Source organism: Sycon ciliatum, chromosome 1 (assembly GCF_964019385.1).
Source record: "Sycon ciliatum chromosome 1, ocSycCili1.1, whole genome shotgun sequence".
NCBI classification, from domain to species: domain Eukaryota; kingdom Metazoa; phylum Porifera; class Calcarea; order Leucosolenida; family Sycettidae; genus Sycon; species Sycon ciliatum.
This window is the reverse complement of record NC_088643.1, coordinates 56685643-56702741: the sequence shown is the minus strand read 5'-3', so window position 1 is coordinate 56702741 and position 17099 is coordinate 56685643. Positions and strand designations below refer to the sequence as shown.

General features: G+C 45.7%; 1 protein-coding gene across 1 annotated transcript; it reads right to left on the bottom strand.

Annotated features, from left to right (window-relative positions):
* Positions 1-324: 324 nt before the first annotated feature.
* LOC135804483 (uncharacterized) lies at positions 325-15979 on the bottom strand. The gene is made up of 21 exons (XM_065318364.1): positions 15264-15979; positions 12261-12323; positions 11654-11725; positions 11355-11403; positions 10854-11026; positions 10012-10123; positions 8267-8371; positions 7696-7805; positions 6750-6812; positions 6377-6449; positions 5821-6080; positions 5300-5371; positions 4712-4811; positions 3811-4281; positions 3264-3457; positions 2888-3010; positions 2539-2667; positions 2298-2389; positions 1923-1963; positions 1475-1571; positions 325-1191 (listed from the first exon to the last, which is right to left on the bottom strand). The coding sequence occupies exons 1-21, from the start codon at positions 15444-15446 to the stop codon at positions 873-875; spliced, it is 2901 nt and encodes a 966-aa protein (XP_065174436.1). The 5' UTR covers positions 15447-15979; the 3' UTR covers positions 325-872.
* Positions 15980-17099: the final 1120 nt, after the last annotated feature.

Genomic DNA, 17099 nt, shown 5'->3' with positions numbered 1-17099 from the left:
AGTGGAGCAGACTGTTTTGGTCTGTTTTTCGGAACACTATGACTTGCAAGGAGCAGTACCAAAATATCAGAACAAGTGGCAGGATTAGCCGCCTGCTCAAGGGTCCTTACAAATGTGCCCCCCCCCCTTCCGTGGTGGTCTCCTTATCCAGGGTCATTTGACTGGAAACGACATCCCTTGGCAGTCCGGTAGATCCAGTGGGACAGGTGGTCACCTTACCCGTGCACGTACAATGTACATCAGAGCAATCACCTTGACTCCGCTTAACTCTATTGTCATGTTGTGGTCACCTCACACGTTTGAACAAAGCTCCATACATATCAGTAGGTGTATGCAATTCTCGCATCTTGTCATCCGGTTGCAATAAAACTATGGGGAAATACAGAACATTCTCAAGATATCAAAACTAATCCGTATTGTCTCGGAAGCTGGCAACCTGAGAATTGCCTCAGGTCGTAACCAACCATCTACTGTAATGACTGAACAGTTCAACTGCACCATACTTGTCTATGCCTAGGCCTTACAAACATACAGGGAGGGCTAGCCGCACCATTTCAACAGTGCGCAAAGCGATAGAAACAATTCTAAAATTAATAATTCATAGCTGGATCGATCTCTGAGTTGAGGCAACCATGCCACAGTGTTGATGACAGAATATTTCTGGATAAGAATTTAGAATAATCTGGAAGAGGGAAAGTAGGGAATACTGCTTCATAGACTGATGGTTATATCAAACATGGATTTAGAAGTTGTCATGCTCCATAAATTTATACGTAAATTGGACACAACGTAGCGAAATTTCAAGGTTGTTCGCAGTGCAAAAACTGGACGGCAACGACAAAGATCTTTTCAGGGGCTCCTCCACACTTTCCTTATATGGCTTCGACTGTGTTGGGTTGGAAGTTGGTATTCACTCTCGTCGGGACTGGTGATGATTGCTGCACGGAGGATTGACCCGGGCGGATGGGAGCCGGTGCTGCAGGTGCCTGCGGTGCCTGCATCTTCCCGGTCTTCAGGTTTGCGGTGATCCGCGGGAACGCGTACGGCCGCCGCAGCGAACGCAACGAGGGCCGCCGCGATTTCTTCTTCAGATCCAGCTTCTGGGGCAGGTCCTCAAACACCGTGACGAGCTCGGAGAAGCGAGGTCTACGGTCCGGGTCTTCGTTCCAGCACTGTAACATAATCTCATACCTGAAAAGTGAAACGCAAGAGAAAGAATGATATCGGCAATGAGTCCACAGACATAGTTTCTGCACATGGTTATTGCTAATCAAGTGTGGGTAGTGGAAACGTAGGACCCCTGGTGTGCTCTTGATGGCATTCGTTGGTCAATAAAGGGCCGTGGCGCTGGGATTTCAGGTGGCCCGGCCAAATAAGATACTTGACTGGAAATGAATATTTCACGAAAACCCCCGTTTTGCACAAATTGGGTGGGTCAACTAGTACTTGTATTGCCCTGTTGTTTGTGACTTACGTTTCATCAGGACATCCACGTGGCTTCTCCATGCGCATTCCGCCGCGAAGCTCACTGATCAGCTCACGATTCTGTATGCCGCTGTAGGGGAATTTTGCTGCAGAGGAATCGGCAGAAACCAGATTAGTACCTTGAGCAGGTCACGGAAGTCACGGAACTATTTTGTGTACCGGTGTTCTTTTCTGAATTTCACACTTTTCATCTGAGGATCCCCTCGCCTGAACATTCCTAACAAAACCTCAAACAGCTATTATAAGAGGCTCTAAAGAAAGTTTTTGTAGCAAATATGTGACGGTACTTCTACGGTATACCGTCATCATCATTATCATGAGATTGGTGGTGGTTACATCTCTCCATGGGACAACATTGCCATGCATGCACTGCGCCCATAGCAACACACATTGCCATGCATGCACTGCGCCCATAGTAACCATAGCAACCCACTCACCTAGTGTAGCTATCTCCCAGAGCACCACTCCGAATGCCCACCTGCACATCAACAATAACATAATTATAGAAATTGTACACGATACCAACTGCATGGCGTCAGTTGATCTGGTGTCCCAGCATGCATATCGGTTAGGCAGTATCCTTGGTACAGACACTATCAAAATTGAATGTGTTAGGACAGCCCCGAGCTAGATTGATTAAGTACAACATATCTATCCCAACGCTGCCATGTACTGCTCATCAAGTAACTCCTGATATCAGCAGAAAGACGGAAAAACCTTGATCTGTTTTCCACTAGGCATGCCGGTATACCCGTCGCACGAGGCATGAGCATTGTGCAACACTCGCACATCGTCAAGAACACCTTACTCACATGTCACTCTCCGAGGAATACGTTCTGAGTGTGAGCGCCTCGATGGACATCCATCTAATGGGGACTTTCCCTCCTGTCGTCTTGATGTAGACCTGCATGCAAGACGTCAAATTCAAGTACCGGTGAAACTCAATACATGCTCACAGCTCAAACATCTGGGCCGTAGTACGACAAGATTTGAAGAATTAAAATACTAGAACAGAAAGTCACACAGCATCGCTCATACAGACGTTTAGCATACCTCATCTGGATCTTCATAGACATCTCGAGTCATGCCGAAGTCTGACACTTTCAGCACCTTTCCCCTGTCCACCAAGATGTTCCGTGTGGCCAGGTCACGGTGAATCATGCGCATGTGGGTTAGGAAAGCCTGCAGATGCACACAAGAATAGTGAAGATTGATATTTTTCTTCAGACTTTTTTCCCTTTTTCATTCCCTCAACTAATGAATAGAAGACTGATGCCTTTACAAATATACTCATAATACCAAAGGCAATTTGCTTCCAGCCAAAGCACTTTTGTACCTGGTGATAATGCCAGAGTAGAGCCTGTGGCGAGGAGGCTAGTCAGGGTTAAACACCACAACTCACCATGCCTTCAGCAATTTGCCGAGCAAAGTCACATGCTTCGGCCGGATGAATTTGACCATCTGCCAGCGCTATCCTCGGCTTTCCCTGCGCCTCCAGTCCACTTAGTGTAGGATCATTCGGAATCTGAGCAGGCAAATGGGTAAGAGAAGGGAAATAATTTGTTTTGCGAGTGCATCGAAATACATTATTCAAAACAACACCACCGGCTGTTCATACTAGAGTGAATTTGACGGTATCACAGTACCTCAGTTCTAGAACATTCCCAAGCACAAAGCAGCGAAAAAACACAGGCATAACTACAACAGCACCATTGTAATGCAGTTAGCTAACAGACAAACAGACCCTAATGGTTAATCTGCCCAGGACCGTTACGTACCGCTTGTCTGGTTCGCTGCAGAAGGTCCTTGAGACTGCCGTGCGCTATGCATTCGGACATCAAGTAAATGGGGTCGTCCTGAGTGCAGCAAGCGACGAATCTGACAAGATGCCGATGCCCACCAGCAGATGCAATGTCCTTCATGCGGCTGATCTCATCCAGCAAGTCGCTCTTGTCATAGCTATTGGCAGTGTCTGTTGAAAACAAGACAATGGGATAAAGCACTCGGGGAATTGCCGCATAACAGGTACCTCAGTGTGATGTGCCCAGAAGTCAAAATTTAGCAATGGTTGCACAATCAATCTCCTTTGGTTTCTTTACTTCAGAAATGCCATGAATTTGAAGGGCGCCAAGGAAAGAAAACAGGGAACCGGGAGGAAGGAGCCCAATGAACGTTGGCTCCTTGCACTAGCAGGAGTGAACCCGTGATGTGAGTTTGCAGTTGAAACCCTAATCTACAAACTTTTAGGGAGGGGAGGGTATACTTTTTGCCATGCACACGATACGGTAATCACTATAATGTGATGAGAGCGGTGACATAACTTACCGAAGAGTTTCTTGACTGCTACCTCACACCTGTCCACTCCTAATCGAGGGGGATTGTCTAGCTGAGCGCGGATCACCTGACCAAATGCACCACGTCCAAGCTGATCCAGGAGGTGTACACTCTTACGCGGCACCTCCCAGATGTCGGGGATAGGCCTGACGATATCCGAAGGCCCGTCGAGAGCGATGGAACTATTGCCGATGTCCGTCGAGGCGGTGATGTCACTAATCGCCATGCTGACCAGGGTACCGTTCGATACGGGACTCATATGATTCGGTGAGAGTTTTTGCTGCTTGTTGCAGTGCACGCAGGCAACGATGGCGATTATGAGTATGACGGCCAGGGAAGCAACAGCCGGCACAACCACGGTGATCAGAAGAGATTCAGAACCCTTCTCGGCCACGCCAGGAGTGGTTTCACCTGTGTCTGGTCGGGTTAGGGTGGACACTGTAGATGTTGTACGAGGTGGTTCTGTATGGGATGCGTTGACAGAACATGGAAAACAGAAACATGCAATTCAGGATGGGAAAAGGCAGCGAGGAGACAACAATCTAAGTAAAGCTGTGAAAACAATGAACTGTGCTGCCATGTCCACACAAAGTGACGTTACTAGTTCCACTGACGAGGGTCACAAGAAAACTTCTGGATTCTAACTTACTACGTTGCTTTGTTTGTGTGGACATAAGAGCACAGTTAATATAATTGTTTTCATATTCAAGATGGGAACAAATACATGTACATGTACTTCACTTGTGCCCATGGTAACATTATATGCATGGTTTGCTGCAATGTGTTCCCATACATGACTTCAATGCACGCAGGGCCAACAGAGCTCTCGAGCAACATGGCACCTTCTACAAATGAATGCGGCAGTGACCTCAATGCCGTGACCCTTACTCACCTTCCACTGCTGTCTGGAGAATGGTATTGGGTGAGGTGCATACATCTTGGTATCGGCCGGTTTGTGGGACTGGATCCGATGTGAACAGATGGAAGGTTACCTGCAAATCAGTCATGGACACCAGCACATCATATCCATTCAATTACATCATAGCCAATCAATTACATCATCGGCAACAGAAAACATTACGTGCTATAATCATGCTGCTAGTGTCCCATGGGTAGGCTCCACTTCTGTGCTTGCTAGAATTTGCACTTTCAAGAACATGAAGTTACGCTACATAATCATAATACTGTGACAGTTCGGTTCTGCTTAGCTCAGTAGTTATACTGCTATTTCTGGTGATACATAATTAGCAAATACAGCTAGCTGCACGTAGCATTGAGCAGACAATGATTTTTGAGGAGGTACACCCCCCCCCCCCCCCCACCTCTCTCTCTCTCTCTCTCTCTATCTATCTATCTATCTATTTCTTTCTTCACTTAGGTTGAATACTGCCACATAATTATAGTATCAGCACCGAGAGTCATCCTACCAACACTAATTCTGTCACTTTAGTGACTTGGGAAGGTCCATGGCAAAACTTACATAGGCTATATATGTGTTGCCTGCGGTAATATCCACATTGATGTCCGTTGTGAGAGAGTTCTCTGAGTCAACCTGCAGGTAATGGCCATGAATGCAAGAACACGCACCTGTCAGCAAAACTGCCTCAAGAAACAGGATGTGCATCGCAATAATAAGTCCATCAGCTGCTCATGGTATCAACACAGTGCAGAGGAAACCACCTGAGCACCCCTGAGCACCCTTTACGCATCTTGTTGCCTTTCATGTGTTGCACACACAGTTCAAATCTATAGTGCCATTTTGTTTGGCTTTCCCATACCATATGCGACCCCAAGTAAAATTGGGATGGGAATAGATATTGCTATGAAGTTATCCGATTATTTCAAGGCCAGGCTGACCCTATCATGGATCCTGTACCAAAAGACATGCACAATAAAGCCTAAAAGTAAAGCCTAGTTCACGTTCACATCTATCCTGATAGTGGCTTCAAACTGAAACACCCCGGGAACAGCAATCCGTCCATGGATAAGGGTTGCACTTACCCTGATAGGATCCAAGGAGGGTATCAAAACCCTGGGAGCCGCTTGACTGTAGCTCAGATCAAACAGTCCGACAGTGAACTGACCCAGAGAGGAGACAAAGTCATACACGGGCAAGGTCTGATTAAAGCTCCACCAGCCCCACTTGATCGATATGCCTCGACTGCCAACGGGTCCGGCCGAAATGGTCACGTTGAGATCGTGGCGGATGTTATAGAACAGACATAACCGCTTGCTTTCATCAGGTGGCGGCCTCACATTTCCTGAAACAGAACAAGATCAACAACGGGATGATGTTACAAACCTGGGTGAGCTGGTAGTACATCGGAAACTAAGGTTATGACCAGCCTAACTTCCCACTTATGAACATACATGTAGGTGGAAGAGGAGGTCCTGGAATTCTTATCTTGCACATCAAAACAATAAATAGAATTCAGAGAACAGTCGTGACTGCCTTCTCCCAGTGTGGGAAGGCCAATACGGTGGAGATGAAGTTCCAACTAAAAAATCCGAAATAATCACTCCTAAACTGAGATGTTTATCAATGTTCTGTCCTCACCTCGGATATAATGGTCCTCCAGGATGGTGGTGCTGCCATTTACGGCTTCACCATTTGGCAACATTGGTGTGATCTGAGCATGAGCAGAAAGATTCCGCATAGGAAATCAACTACAAGCCAGTGCCCTATCCGGTGCAATTGTTAGCAGGATGTAGTCCTATTAACCAGGATGTCATTCTGTCACATGCCGGTTTGATGTTCGGCGGCATCCAACACTGCTGATGCTTGTGAGCGATCTCAAGGATGTAAGAAATTCAAAGTATAATTATCAAGTACCAGTAATAGCACTTGGAAAATCACAAAGGAGCCATGCAAGAAAAGTACAATAGTATGACAGTGGACACATCTGTTCTGTACTTTGACCATATCTTACCATGATATCATAGTCACAATCAAAGTCTAATCCACCGCCAAGCATTTCAATAATGACGAAATCCTGCAGCCAATCAAATACGTGTGGAAATGTAATGAAGACGAGTCAGCAATTTACATGGACATTGGAGGGAACGTGTAGACTTAAGCAGATAACATAAACTATGTATTCACTGCCCGGCTACGGACAGATGAGTCAAAGCAGTCTTGCCATTCAAAGCCTGCATGTCATACTGCTTACCTACATGATGTATTTAATGGGGCTACACTCAAGACTAGTCTAGAGAGCTATGTACTAGATGTGCAAATCTATGTCCCATCCCAGACGTTCTTTATCTGGCTTGCTGCTTTGACCATCACCTTAGATTTGGAAAAAGGTTAAGAATTGGGTGCTTCGTTCTATGACCCAAGGGGAATCAATCACAGTGTTTGTGATCGATATTGCAGGTATGGAGACTGGATTGGTTTTTCACTGTGCATCTTGTTAATTTTTGGGAGAAGATACAAAACAGTGGTGCCATATTTTAGTAAGTCGCTTGGAAGCGGAGTATGCGAGTATATGCTGTAGATGGCTACTTGTAGAAGGAGTCCTGTACTACCACACTGTTAAACTAACAGAATGCTAAACTATCGTGGTTGGATTCACCCTCCCTTTCTTGTATTGGCTATGTATTATTATGTGCCATGAAGTGGTGACGATAAATAAATAAATAAAAAATCCAATAAAAACACACCAATACGACCATTGTCTGTCTCTGCTGTAACGAAACCTGGATGTCGAATTCCACAGATATTGATACATGGTTTCCGGGGACTAATCTCGGGGCATTCGTGACGGCATGACTGGTGAACGGACCTGTGACTGCTGACAGTGCCATGGCTGGCTACGGAGTCCAACGTGCATCATGTCAACAAGTTACACTCCGACACAATACAGTCACACTTACTGTTATCGTATGGCGTCTTATATAGCGTGTGCATGCATCGTTTCCACGTGGGATGGACGTGTCCTCGTGTTCCACAACAACACTGTACTGACGAGCAGCCGTGTAGCCGTCTGAAAACATCAAAGCAAAAACAAGAAAAAAATCTTCAGCGGCAGGAAAGCTGAATAGGTCTCAGGTTAGGAGGAAAAATCATGTGTGACGTACCCTGGTGCAACGCAGTCTCCTATACAAAGGATACTCAAATTAGCGCATTACAAGCCACAAACACACACACACACAAACACACGTAAAGATCGCAATTGCGCGTGACATTGTACAGTCTGTTGGTGGTGCAGTACTGTATGTGTTCTGTAATCTCAGCCTCCCACCCCATCGGATCATATTGGTGTATGGGCTGCAACTTGATGCTGTTCCTGTCACTGTCTTTGCTGTTGCTGCTGCTGCTGCTGCGACTGCATGTCCTCACTGGAGTCGCATGATCACGCATATCGCACTAAAGGCCAGCAGTGCACATGTGATGTAAGGTCTCCTATAATATTATAGTTATGGTGACACCGCATCCGTCTCTTACCATCTTCATCTGAGCTCCATGAAATGTTAACAAAGGTCCTCCTGTCAAGTGCGCTGTAGAACGTTTTGCTCACCATGATGTCTGAGACCGGGCCTGGAAGAAGAACTGAAAACAGGAAGAAGATGCAAAAAACTGAGATCCTACCCTATCACATAGTACAGTCTGTATCGGCTATAGCGTACCCTTTTGATTTCCGTGATTTTATCACTATAACCGATGCATCACTATATGCGATACGACCGATTTTTTTCTTTTTTCCGATCGACACATGAAAGGGAAGGAAATACTTCCAGCATGACGTTTTGACAAATGAGCATGCTGCATAGTTGACAGTGCCCGCATTTCCATACAAAAAATTCTGTTATGTACATGTACATGTATCACTATACTCAATCTGCGGACAGCATGCTGTTTCGTTCTTTGTGAACTCATCAGCGCAGTATCACTATAAAAATAAGCAACGTGAAGAAAGTAAAAAAATAGGGCCTTTGATATTATTGCTACATGTATTTTAAAGTTATCACTATAGCCGATAATAATATAGTGTGTTATGCATGTTTTGATTCTTTGTTGCCATCATAATATCCGATATATCATTACATCCGATAATATTGGTTATAGTGATACTTGTACTGGGTAAAACACGTTTTGCTTTTGATATTTCGCACCAATATCACTGTAGCCGATATATTCTTATATCCGGTCACTCTATAGCCGATACAGACTGTAATCAGAAATTCTATAGCGACTCAATGTCCTAGATGTACTAAGCAATCATGTCACATGACTCAATGTCCTAGATGTACTAAGCAATCATGTCACATGACTCAATGTCCTAGATGTACTAAGCAATCATGTCACATGACTCAATGTCCTAGATGTAGGCCTAGCCCAAATTTGCTCGGGGCGCCTCGATATTTTGCTGGCAAATTTTGCCCAAGCACTTTCCATATTTTGCCTGGCATTGCCTTTCGTTTCCGATATTTTGCTCCATTTTGCTCCTGCTTTGTGGCAAAAATGGCTTCGAATGAACCGTCTACTTTGGTAAAAGTGGATGGTGACTCTGATGAGGGAAGCAAAACTGAAAATGGTGTCAGTATTACGGATTTTGCAGCATGATTTCAAATTGATGTACCCCTGACAACCTGCAAGAGCTACTTTAGCACGACGTTGGCCCAGTGAAACCAAAGAAATTTGAATAAAATTGCCAAAACACGCCTGGATCCTCTGTAAATTCGATATTTTGCTCGGAATTTGCCAGCAATTTCTTTTCGTGAGAAATTTCGATATTTTGCTGGAAGAATTGCCGGCAAATTTGGGCTAGACCTACCTAGATGTACTAAGCAATCATGTCACATGACTCAATGTCCTAGATGTACTAAGCAATCATGTCACATGCTTTGGAAATTGAGGAAAACACAATAACTTAGCATATCAATTATAGGGTAGGCAGTGAGCATGATCAGTGAGCATGATCTGACTATTCTGAAACCAAACGTACCATACCAAATAGACCCAAGCAATAGTTGTTATGCTCACGATCAGACTCATCGTAATATGGAGGGAGACAGACAGACAGACGGACGGACGGACGGACGGACGGACGGACGGACGGACGGACGGACGGACGGACGGACGGACGGACGGACGGACGGACGGACGGACGGACGGACGGACAGACAGACAGACAGAAAAAAAGAGAGAGAGAGAAAGAGAGAGAGAGAGAGAGAGAGAGAGAGACTCACCAGATGCTGGACTGAAACCTGAAGTGCCTGCAGCGGAGACCTGTGCTATGTGCACTTGCTGGCCGAGAGATGCTGAATTCGCCGGCACTTCCGCACTGAACTCGCCGATAGCCTGTTAATATTTGATACACAGTTTCAAGCAAACCAGACAAACTCCTTCATTGTGCATTGGTGTTCATTGCTGGCCCCGTCTCTCTCCTTCCTTACTAGGCATTAAGCACCCTATTTTACTTGCTCTACGTCGACTTAGTATTACCTAAAACCTAACTAAAAGGGGGTTAGTCGGCTTACAGCCAGGGGTTTTAACCGGCATTGACCCGGAGAGATTGAGGCTCCATATATGGGGGGGGGGGGGGTACTTGTATAACCAGATTTGACTTATGACTAGTGAAATTGGGTAGGCACTGGTACCCATGCTCATGCAAGTTAAACATTTTTAAATATTCATTTCCAGAGTTCCACTAATTCCACAGGTGACAAATTACCTATTGTCCTGAAGGCAGTAAGAGGCATATGTTGTTTTTTAATATGCTACAGACCAGTACAAACATCTTCAGGCATTACCACTTAGGATGGCAGACTACAGTACGGAAAACTGAAGTAGTTCAAGAAACAACAGCAACAAGAGAATTATGTCCCAAACTCTGTGATGAATGTGTTCATTTTCATACTGCATACATATGCAGGGCCTGAATATTCATTATGATTTGGGGATGGCACCTTGTCATAAGCGTGAGAGCGCTAACTAGAGCAACAGTGGAAAGTCTGAAGTGCCTATCAAATTGGAGAGATGTGGTCCCATAAAACATAATGTCCACATTATCCCAGTGTAGTGAACTTACCAACAGGTAGACCATGCTGGTGAAGGTACTGTCGCATGGTACACTGCTCGATATGCACACCAGATACGTATCTGTCGCAATTTGAAACGGTGTCTGCCAGGTCATGGAGATCCGTTGACCGGTGATGTTCCATCTGGTGTGCGGAGAGCGCTGGAGAGCATCTCGCGGCATGTCTAGAAAAGAAGAAAAAGCAAAAATGCACCAAGAAATTCCCAAAATTCACTCAAAGCCACTTTTGCTGGTCTAATCCTTGAGACGTGCGGATCTGAAAAAGGTATTTCTTCCATTTCACTTAAAAAGGATCGACTAAAAATGCAATTTCACAACTATGTGGATTTACATATACTAGTACAAGGAAAGCAACTGTGCGCATCTGCGTGACACAATAGTTCTGCTACCAAAGTAGTATTGTAATTATAACACTACTTTGGTAGCAGAACTCAAAGCAAGAAATATAAGCATTCTGGTAGGCGCCCATCTTGATCTAGCCGCGGGCCTTACCCGAAGAAGAGAAGAACGAACAGGCAACCGTACAAAACGCTGCAGTCCCCTGAAGAAAGAACCAAGAAACAAATTTGCCACCAGCATGAAACATTGCGATTCATCCAGGAAATAAGAATATCTGTCTTCAATTATTCCACATCCAGTATGTCCATATAACATTATCAGTATGACTACCTGGCAATGAAAAACGTTTCCAAGCAGAACTGTATTTGTGTGGTGTGTGAATGTGGCTGCAAATACTCCAGCTTGTATGGTCAGGCTGAGGAAGTCAATGCATAGCAAGCAGGGGTACTTACACATTCTCCCAAGCATGTGGTTTGATCAGTGAGGCGAAAGCGCGTTCCATCCTCCAGGCAAAAAGCCGTGCACTAAAACAAGGCAGAACAATCGACATCAAAATAATATTATATATTATAGAGCACAGAGGAAATATGCTTTGGTTCTGCAATGCCTGATTCAGGCAGAGCGGCGTACACAAAGGCACACAATGAAAACCTTGGCAAATTAATTCCGTTGTGACTCAGAGTTTCATGGCTGAACCAATCATCAGACAACAATGTCTGATGATTGGTTCAGCCATGAAACTCTGAGTCACAACGGAATTAATTTGCCAAGGTTTTCATTGTGTGCCTTTGTGTATTATATATTATATTATGTTTTATGTTAGCATCCTTGCCACGGTTATCTATCAGTATTGATGCTTGCTATGATATGACAATACTTTGAGGTATACCAGGTATCGCCTCACCGTATTGCTAAGATGTTTTGTCTGACACAAGGCACATAGGGTGATGATATACCATGCACGAGATTTGGGATCTGAGAAGCAACATTTGCTTCTGTAGCCCGGACATGATACAATACAGTCATTTTGTTTCCATTACACAATGCTGTAGCACTTACCATAATGCAGGTTTGGTTAGCATTGCAAACCTGCTCCACTGACTGGGTACCGGTTACTTTTATCTGGATAGCAATGGAAGGGGGGTTAACAACAACAGGAATGGCGCACATCACTTAAATTGAATTGCCGGTCGTATTACTATTTACTGATTGCTGGCCAGTAGTTATCTCCACCATAATGCAATTTCATAACATTGACACACCGCTTTATGGTGCAATATACAGTAGGGTCTTCTCTCCTTCTGGATTTTCTCGCTGCCATTGGGGTTCAATTTCACTGACTATATCTTTGGTTCACAAGTCTCCTCGTGCATGGTATTCGCGGATTTCATATGCCTGTGCTGTGGGGTGTGGGTATACACATGCAGTAGTTTGAGAGTTCCTGGGGGGTGGGGGGGCAGCTGGCTCAAGAGAGCACACTAGAAATCCCTACAGGCCAGTGACTGGGTCAGGCTCATCATCATCTAGCTGCATCTATGTTCTTATTTTAAATCCAGTATCGCATGTCTCCCTGACTCCTGTAGTGCAGATAAAGTACTGGATGTAAGAAGTGAGTTACTCAGCAGCGAGGGCACAGACTCCCCAGACAGTAAGTAAGCATCCCCAACTGAAGCATGCCAACTTGGCTCGCGCCAAAAGTATGGCAGCTTCTATGGGGGCATGGGATGGTGGGCCTTCTTTGGGATGGAGGCTGTGGTGGTATGTGAGCATGCTAGCTAGAGTGTGCGTGTGTACGTGTGTAGAGTTGGCTGCGCGATGGGCAGTGCAGTGTGGCCAAACAGTGTCAAGGAGATTACATTAATCAACAAGCACACTTCACAGGAAATTGCCCAGTTGTGGGGGTGCAAGTGAGAGGATCACTTTCTGCAACTCGGCAATGTTGGTACACAATCCTTTGCCAGAGGGCCTAGGGGGAGCGTGATCTTCATCATTTCTATCACTGCCACTTCTAGCACTAGGAAGTGTGAGTTTCACCCCAGAAAGACCACAGTCATAATAATCGCAGCACAGTAATGCACTAATGCAAGCAGGAACATGCACATGCAAATGCACACACACCATGTACACACACACACACACACACACACACACACACACACAGTCACACGCGCGCGCGCGCACACACACACACACACACACACACACACACACACACACAACACACACACACACACACACACAGGCGATATCTTTGAGTAGGATTTCTTGCCTGAAGGCTATGACCCAACATACTTGGGACTTTTGGCTGGCATGGCACACTTCAGCCGATACACAACTTTGATAATAAACTGAACCAATGCCACGCACCTGAGGCACAGTGCTATGATGGCACTTGCTGTCAGCTTAGCCTCTTACCATTACTAGCATATGCCACCACAACCACTAATGTTACCTAATTAACCACTTCAGTAGCTGTGACAGCAACAAGTAAGTTTCTGAACATGACTGCATGGCAATTGCCCTCATTTACACTCCATACAGATCCTCCTGACCAACTAACTACAGCAGTCACTGAGTGCCTGGTCACAGAGTGATCAATAGTGACCACTCTCTGCGCTCAGTACTAGCTACATAGTGACCTCTCTCTGTGCTCAGTACTAGCTACATGAACAATTACATGCCAGTTGTACTACCATAGTGCTTACCTTGGACAGGCAATAAGTGAATGTAAAAAAAATGTTAAAAGGTGCAGAAGCCTTACATTCCCATACTGCCATAGTCATCAGTTCTACAATACAGCACTGCATACAATCAGGCAACTGCACTAAGTTACTGTCTTTATTGTGCATACGTCCACTGTTCAATGCAGTCGTGCTTCAAACTTCTCATCTACCATCTCCATCCCAACAAAAACATAATGATACAGCTGACTTGAACATGCTACTCAACTCACATCTTCCATTTGAATTCTGCATGTTGACCACAGATCATTATCGCTTCCCCAGTATTGCCGTCTAGTTCTAGGTTAGCACTGGGTTTGGCTGCGACAACAATATTATAGATTACAGGCTGATCATTGAATAACAATCATGAATCATGCCCTCTCCAGTCAAAGACAATGGTTACTGGTAAGACTAGCATGACTCAACATGTCTACATCACAAAATGCAGTTAGCATGGTCAACCCAACGGCTCTGGCTGGTACTAGTATTTTCAAACTGTTATGGTAATGGAAAGCACACTTGGATGCGGTATAAATACTGTTCTGCTGACCATGCGGTACTGCCAGTAGCCGCAGCAACATCCTGGAAACAATACTGGGCTGACAATGTCAGTGTCAAAACTCAGAAGTACATGACTGTACAGTTCTCAAGTTCTTGGACACCTGTACTGTAGACTGTAGCCATGGACATAATCTAGCCCCTGAAACCCCTGAAACCCTATACAAATGCCAACCATGAGTTTCCAGCTAATCTGCTGCCACCATGTGTACCAAGGCACCATCTGGAAACAGGGATCGCCCACCACTAGCATCCGGACCCGTGAGTGCTTGTGGCAAGAAAACCTGTATGACGATTGTGTAGACAGATCCGAGAATGACTATGTCACAGCGCCAGGCCGACCCATGTCACAAGTCACTGTTGTAACACGTACTATAACACGTACATGTACTATACCAAGTACGTATTCAGTTATTTCACTTATTTGTAGCGGCTTTTCTGGTCTACGTGCACGTATCGCTCTCTCATATCGATATCGATGTCCTAGATCCTGCTTCCGCCGAAACCGTGCTACGCCTGAAACTCGTGCAGAAGAGTGCTCACGTCAGCGGACGGATCCACAGACGAAGTATCAACGGGCAAGTGTTAGTTGGCCTGCGCGGTGTTTTCAAAATAAACGAAAGTAGCAAATGTCACCCAGCGGGTGCTTTTGTTTCCTTCTGCTTGCGGTGTTTTGCGGAAGGACGGTTGCGCTCATCATGCAGCAGCACCTAAGCTTGACTAGCTACGTAGCGAACGGAGATTTTAATTATGTACAATGTACACCCATGGTTCGACTCACCTCTCCAAGACATGCAGAAACGCATCTTGCCTGTTGCACTGTGGCCCGTCGCTGCAACAGCCTGCTGCTTCCATTGCTGCTGTCAATAAATGTTGCGCTGATGAGGATGACCAGCAGGAAAAGGTCTGATGCAGAGCCGAATAGCGCCACTCCCCTGTCTGAACACCGGCTGGTGGGGCGCATGGCGGACAGTAAGCGCTCGGACACCAACGTCCGCTTGCCGGAGGCGGGAAGACAGAGGAGGAAAATATCTCTTTCTCCTCACAATGAGGAAGTGTGCGTAAACACAACCAAGAAAACTACGTTTCGTGAATACCGTCGACAGACATTTGTCAAAGCAGATCGGCGAGCCCGCTCAGCAGCTTCAGTGCTCAATCAGCATGCAGCAGAAATTTTCTAATCTTTCATGACGCTCCCATCTCACCAATGCCCCAAAGCGTAGATCTACACACGGAAAATCCGCACTTGAGGAGTGCACACGCGCATATGCGCATTCACACAGCCATCAATCACTGGCTTTGTGTGACCTTCCTTGGATGTGAATGGCTATGAAAACAGTCCCGACCTCTCCCTGCGTATATCGCGCCCACACAAACAAGTCATTGCGCCCTCTGACCGAGTCTAGGAGCGTAACATTTGGGCAAAGGATGTGCAAAGCGAAAGCAAGCAAGAATCAGCAATCAGAGTCAGAGTGTTCGCCAGTGCAGTGGCCTTTGCTCCAGCAGTAGCCAGTACTCCTAGATCCTGCCGGCTCAGCACTTAGCCACGTCGAGTGCCGTTGCACCCCTCGCCACGCTAAAGAGTGAAAGTCGTGTTGTGACACGACGGCTACTTCAAGGCTTCATCTGTACGAGTATGGCTGTGAGCTTCGGAGTGCTCTCATTGGCACTGGAGCAGGCGAAAACTTTGCAACGCTTCTTTGAGGTTCATGCACTGTAGCTGTAGAGCTGCCACTGCACTGTGTAGTCTACGACGTGTTGGTTTTTGCAGTTCCACTAGCAGCAGGATGTGGTGGAAATAAACCAGGATACGGCGGACGGCGCGGTCTTCCTCCTACACTTATCACACAATGAGACTCTGTGGCAACCCGAAAGAGCCAGATACTTGAGAACGGGTTCATTCTCAGCCAGATACTACAGATTCTCAGCCAGATACTACTTCACGAAATCGTGATGTTCTGTAGATCTACATGTACAATCATGTAGGTGATATTGTAAAATGGAAATGTGTGAGCAGAAAAGGTAACACTAGTCCTACTTCCTAGTGGTACTCAGGTGATGCTGTGAACGGATACCTTTCTCTCCCCATTCCCTGACTGCCGGATGACATTGAATTTGTTTCTCATCGTACAAAATGACTGAATGGCACGGCATTTACCCGATCCCAAAGTCGGCTACAAATGTAAACATTGTAAGCCCTTACACTTACACTTTTTTTACAGGCGATTTAGACTACGGCCAAAATCACGTGTGAACTTGAATTTCCATGGTGATGCAGTCGTGTTTCAAAATTCTATGCACAATCGCGGATTATAAGCAGGCAGGAAAAAACAGGAACACCATGGTTCTCGTCGAAAATGGCAATGCCAAGATTCAGACTAGCTTAGTAATAATAGCAGTGGAATCATACACAGTGGTGATTGCCACGATGAAACCGAGTGACCACATTCTACAACTGTATTAAATAGCCTTTCTAATTCAATCTGGTTAACTGTCCTCCGTATCCATATGCAGCAGCTGGTGTTGTGGTCACGCCTCACGGGTGGACTTGGAGTGCTCTAGACCAGGGCCCAATTCACCGCCTTGTAGATCCAAGGGCGTAATGACTATGCAGACT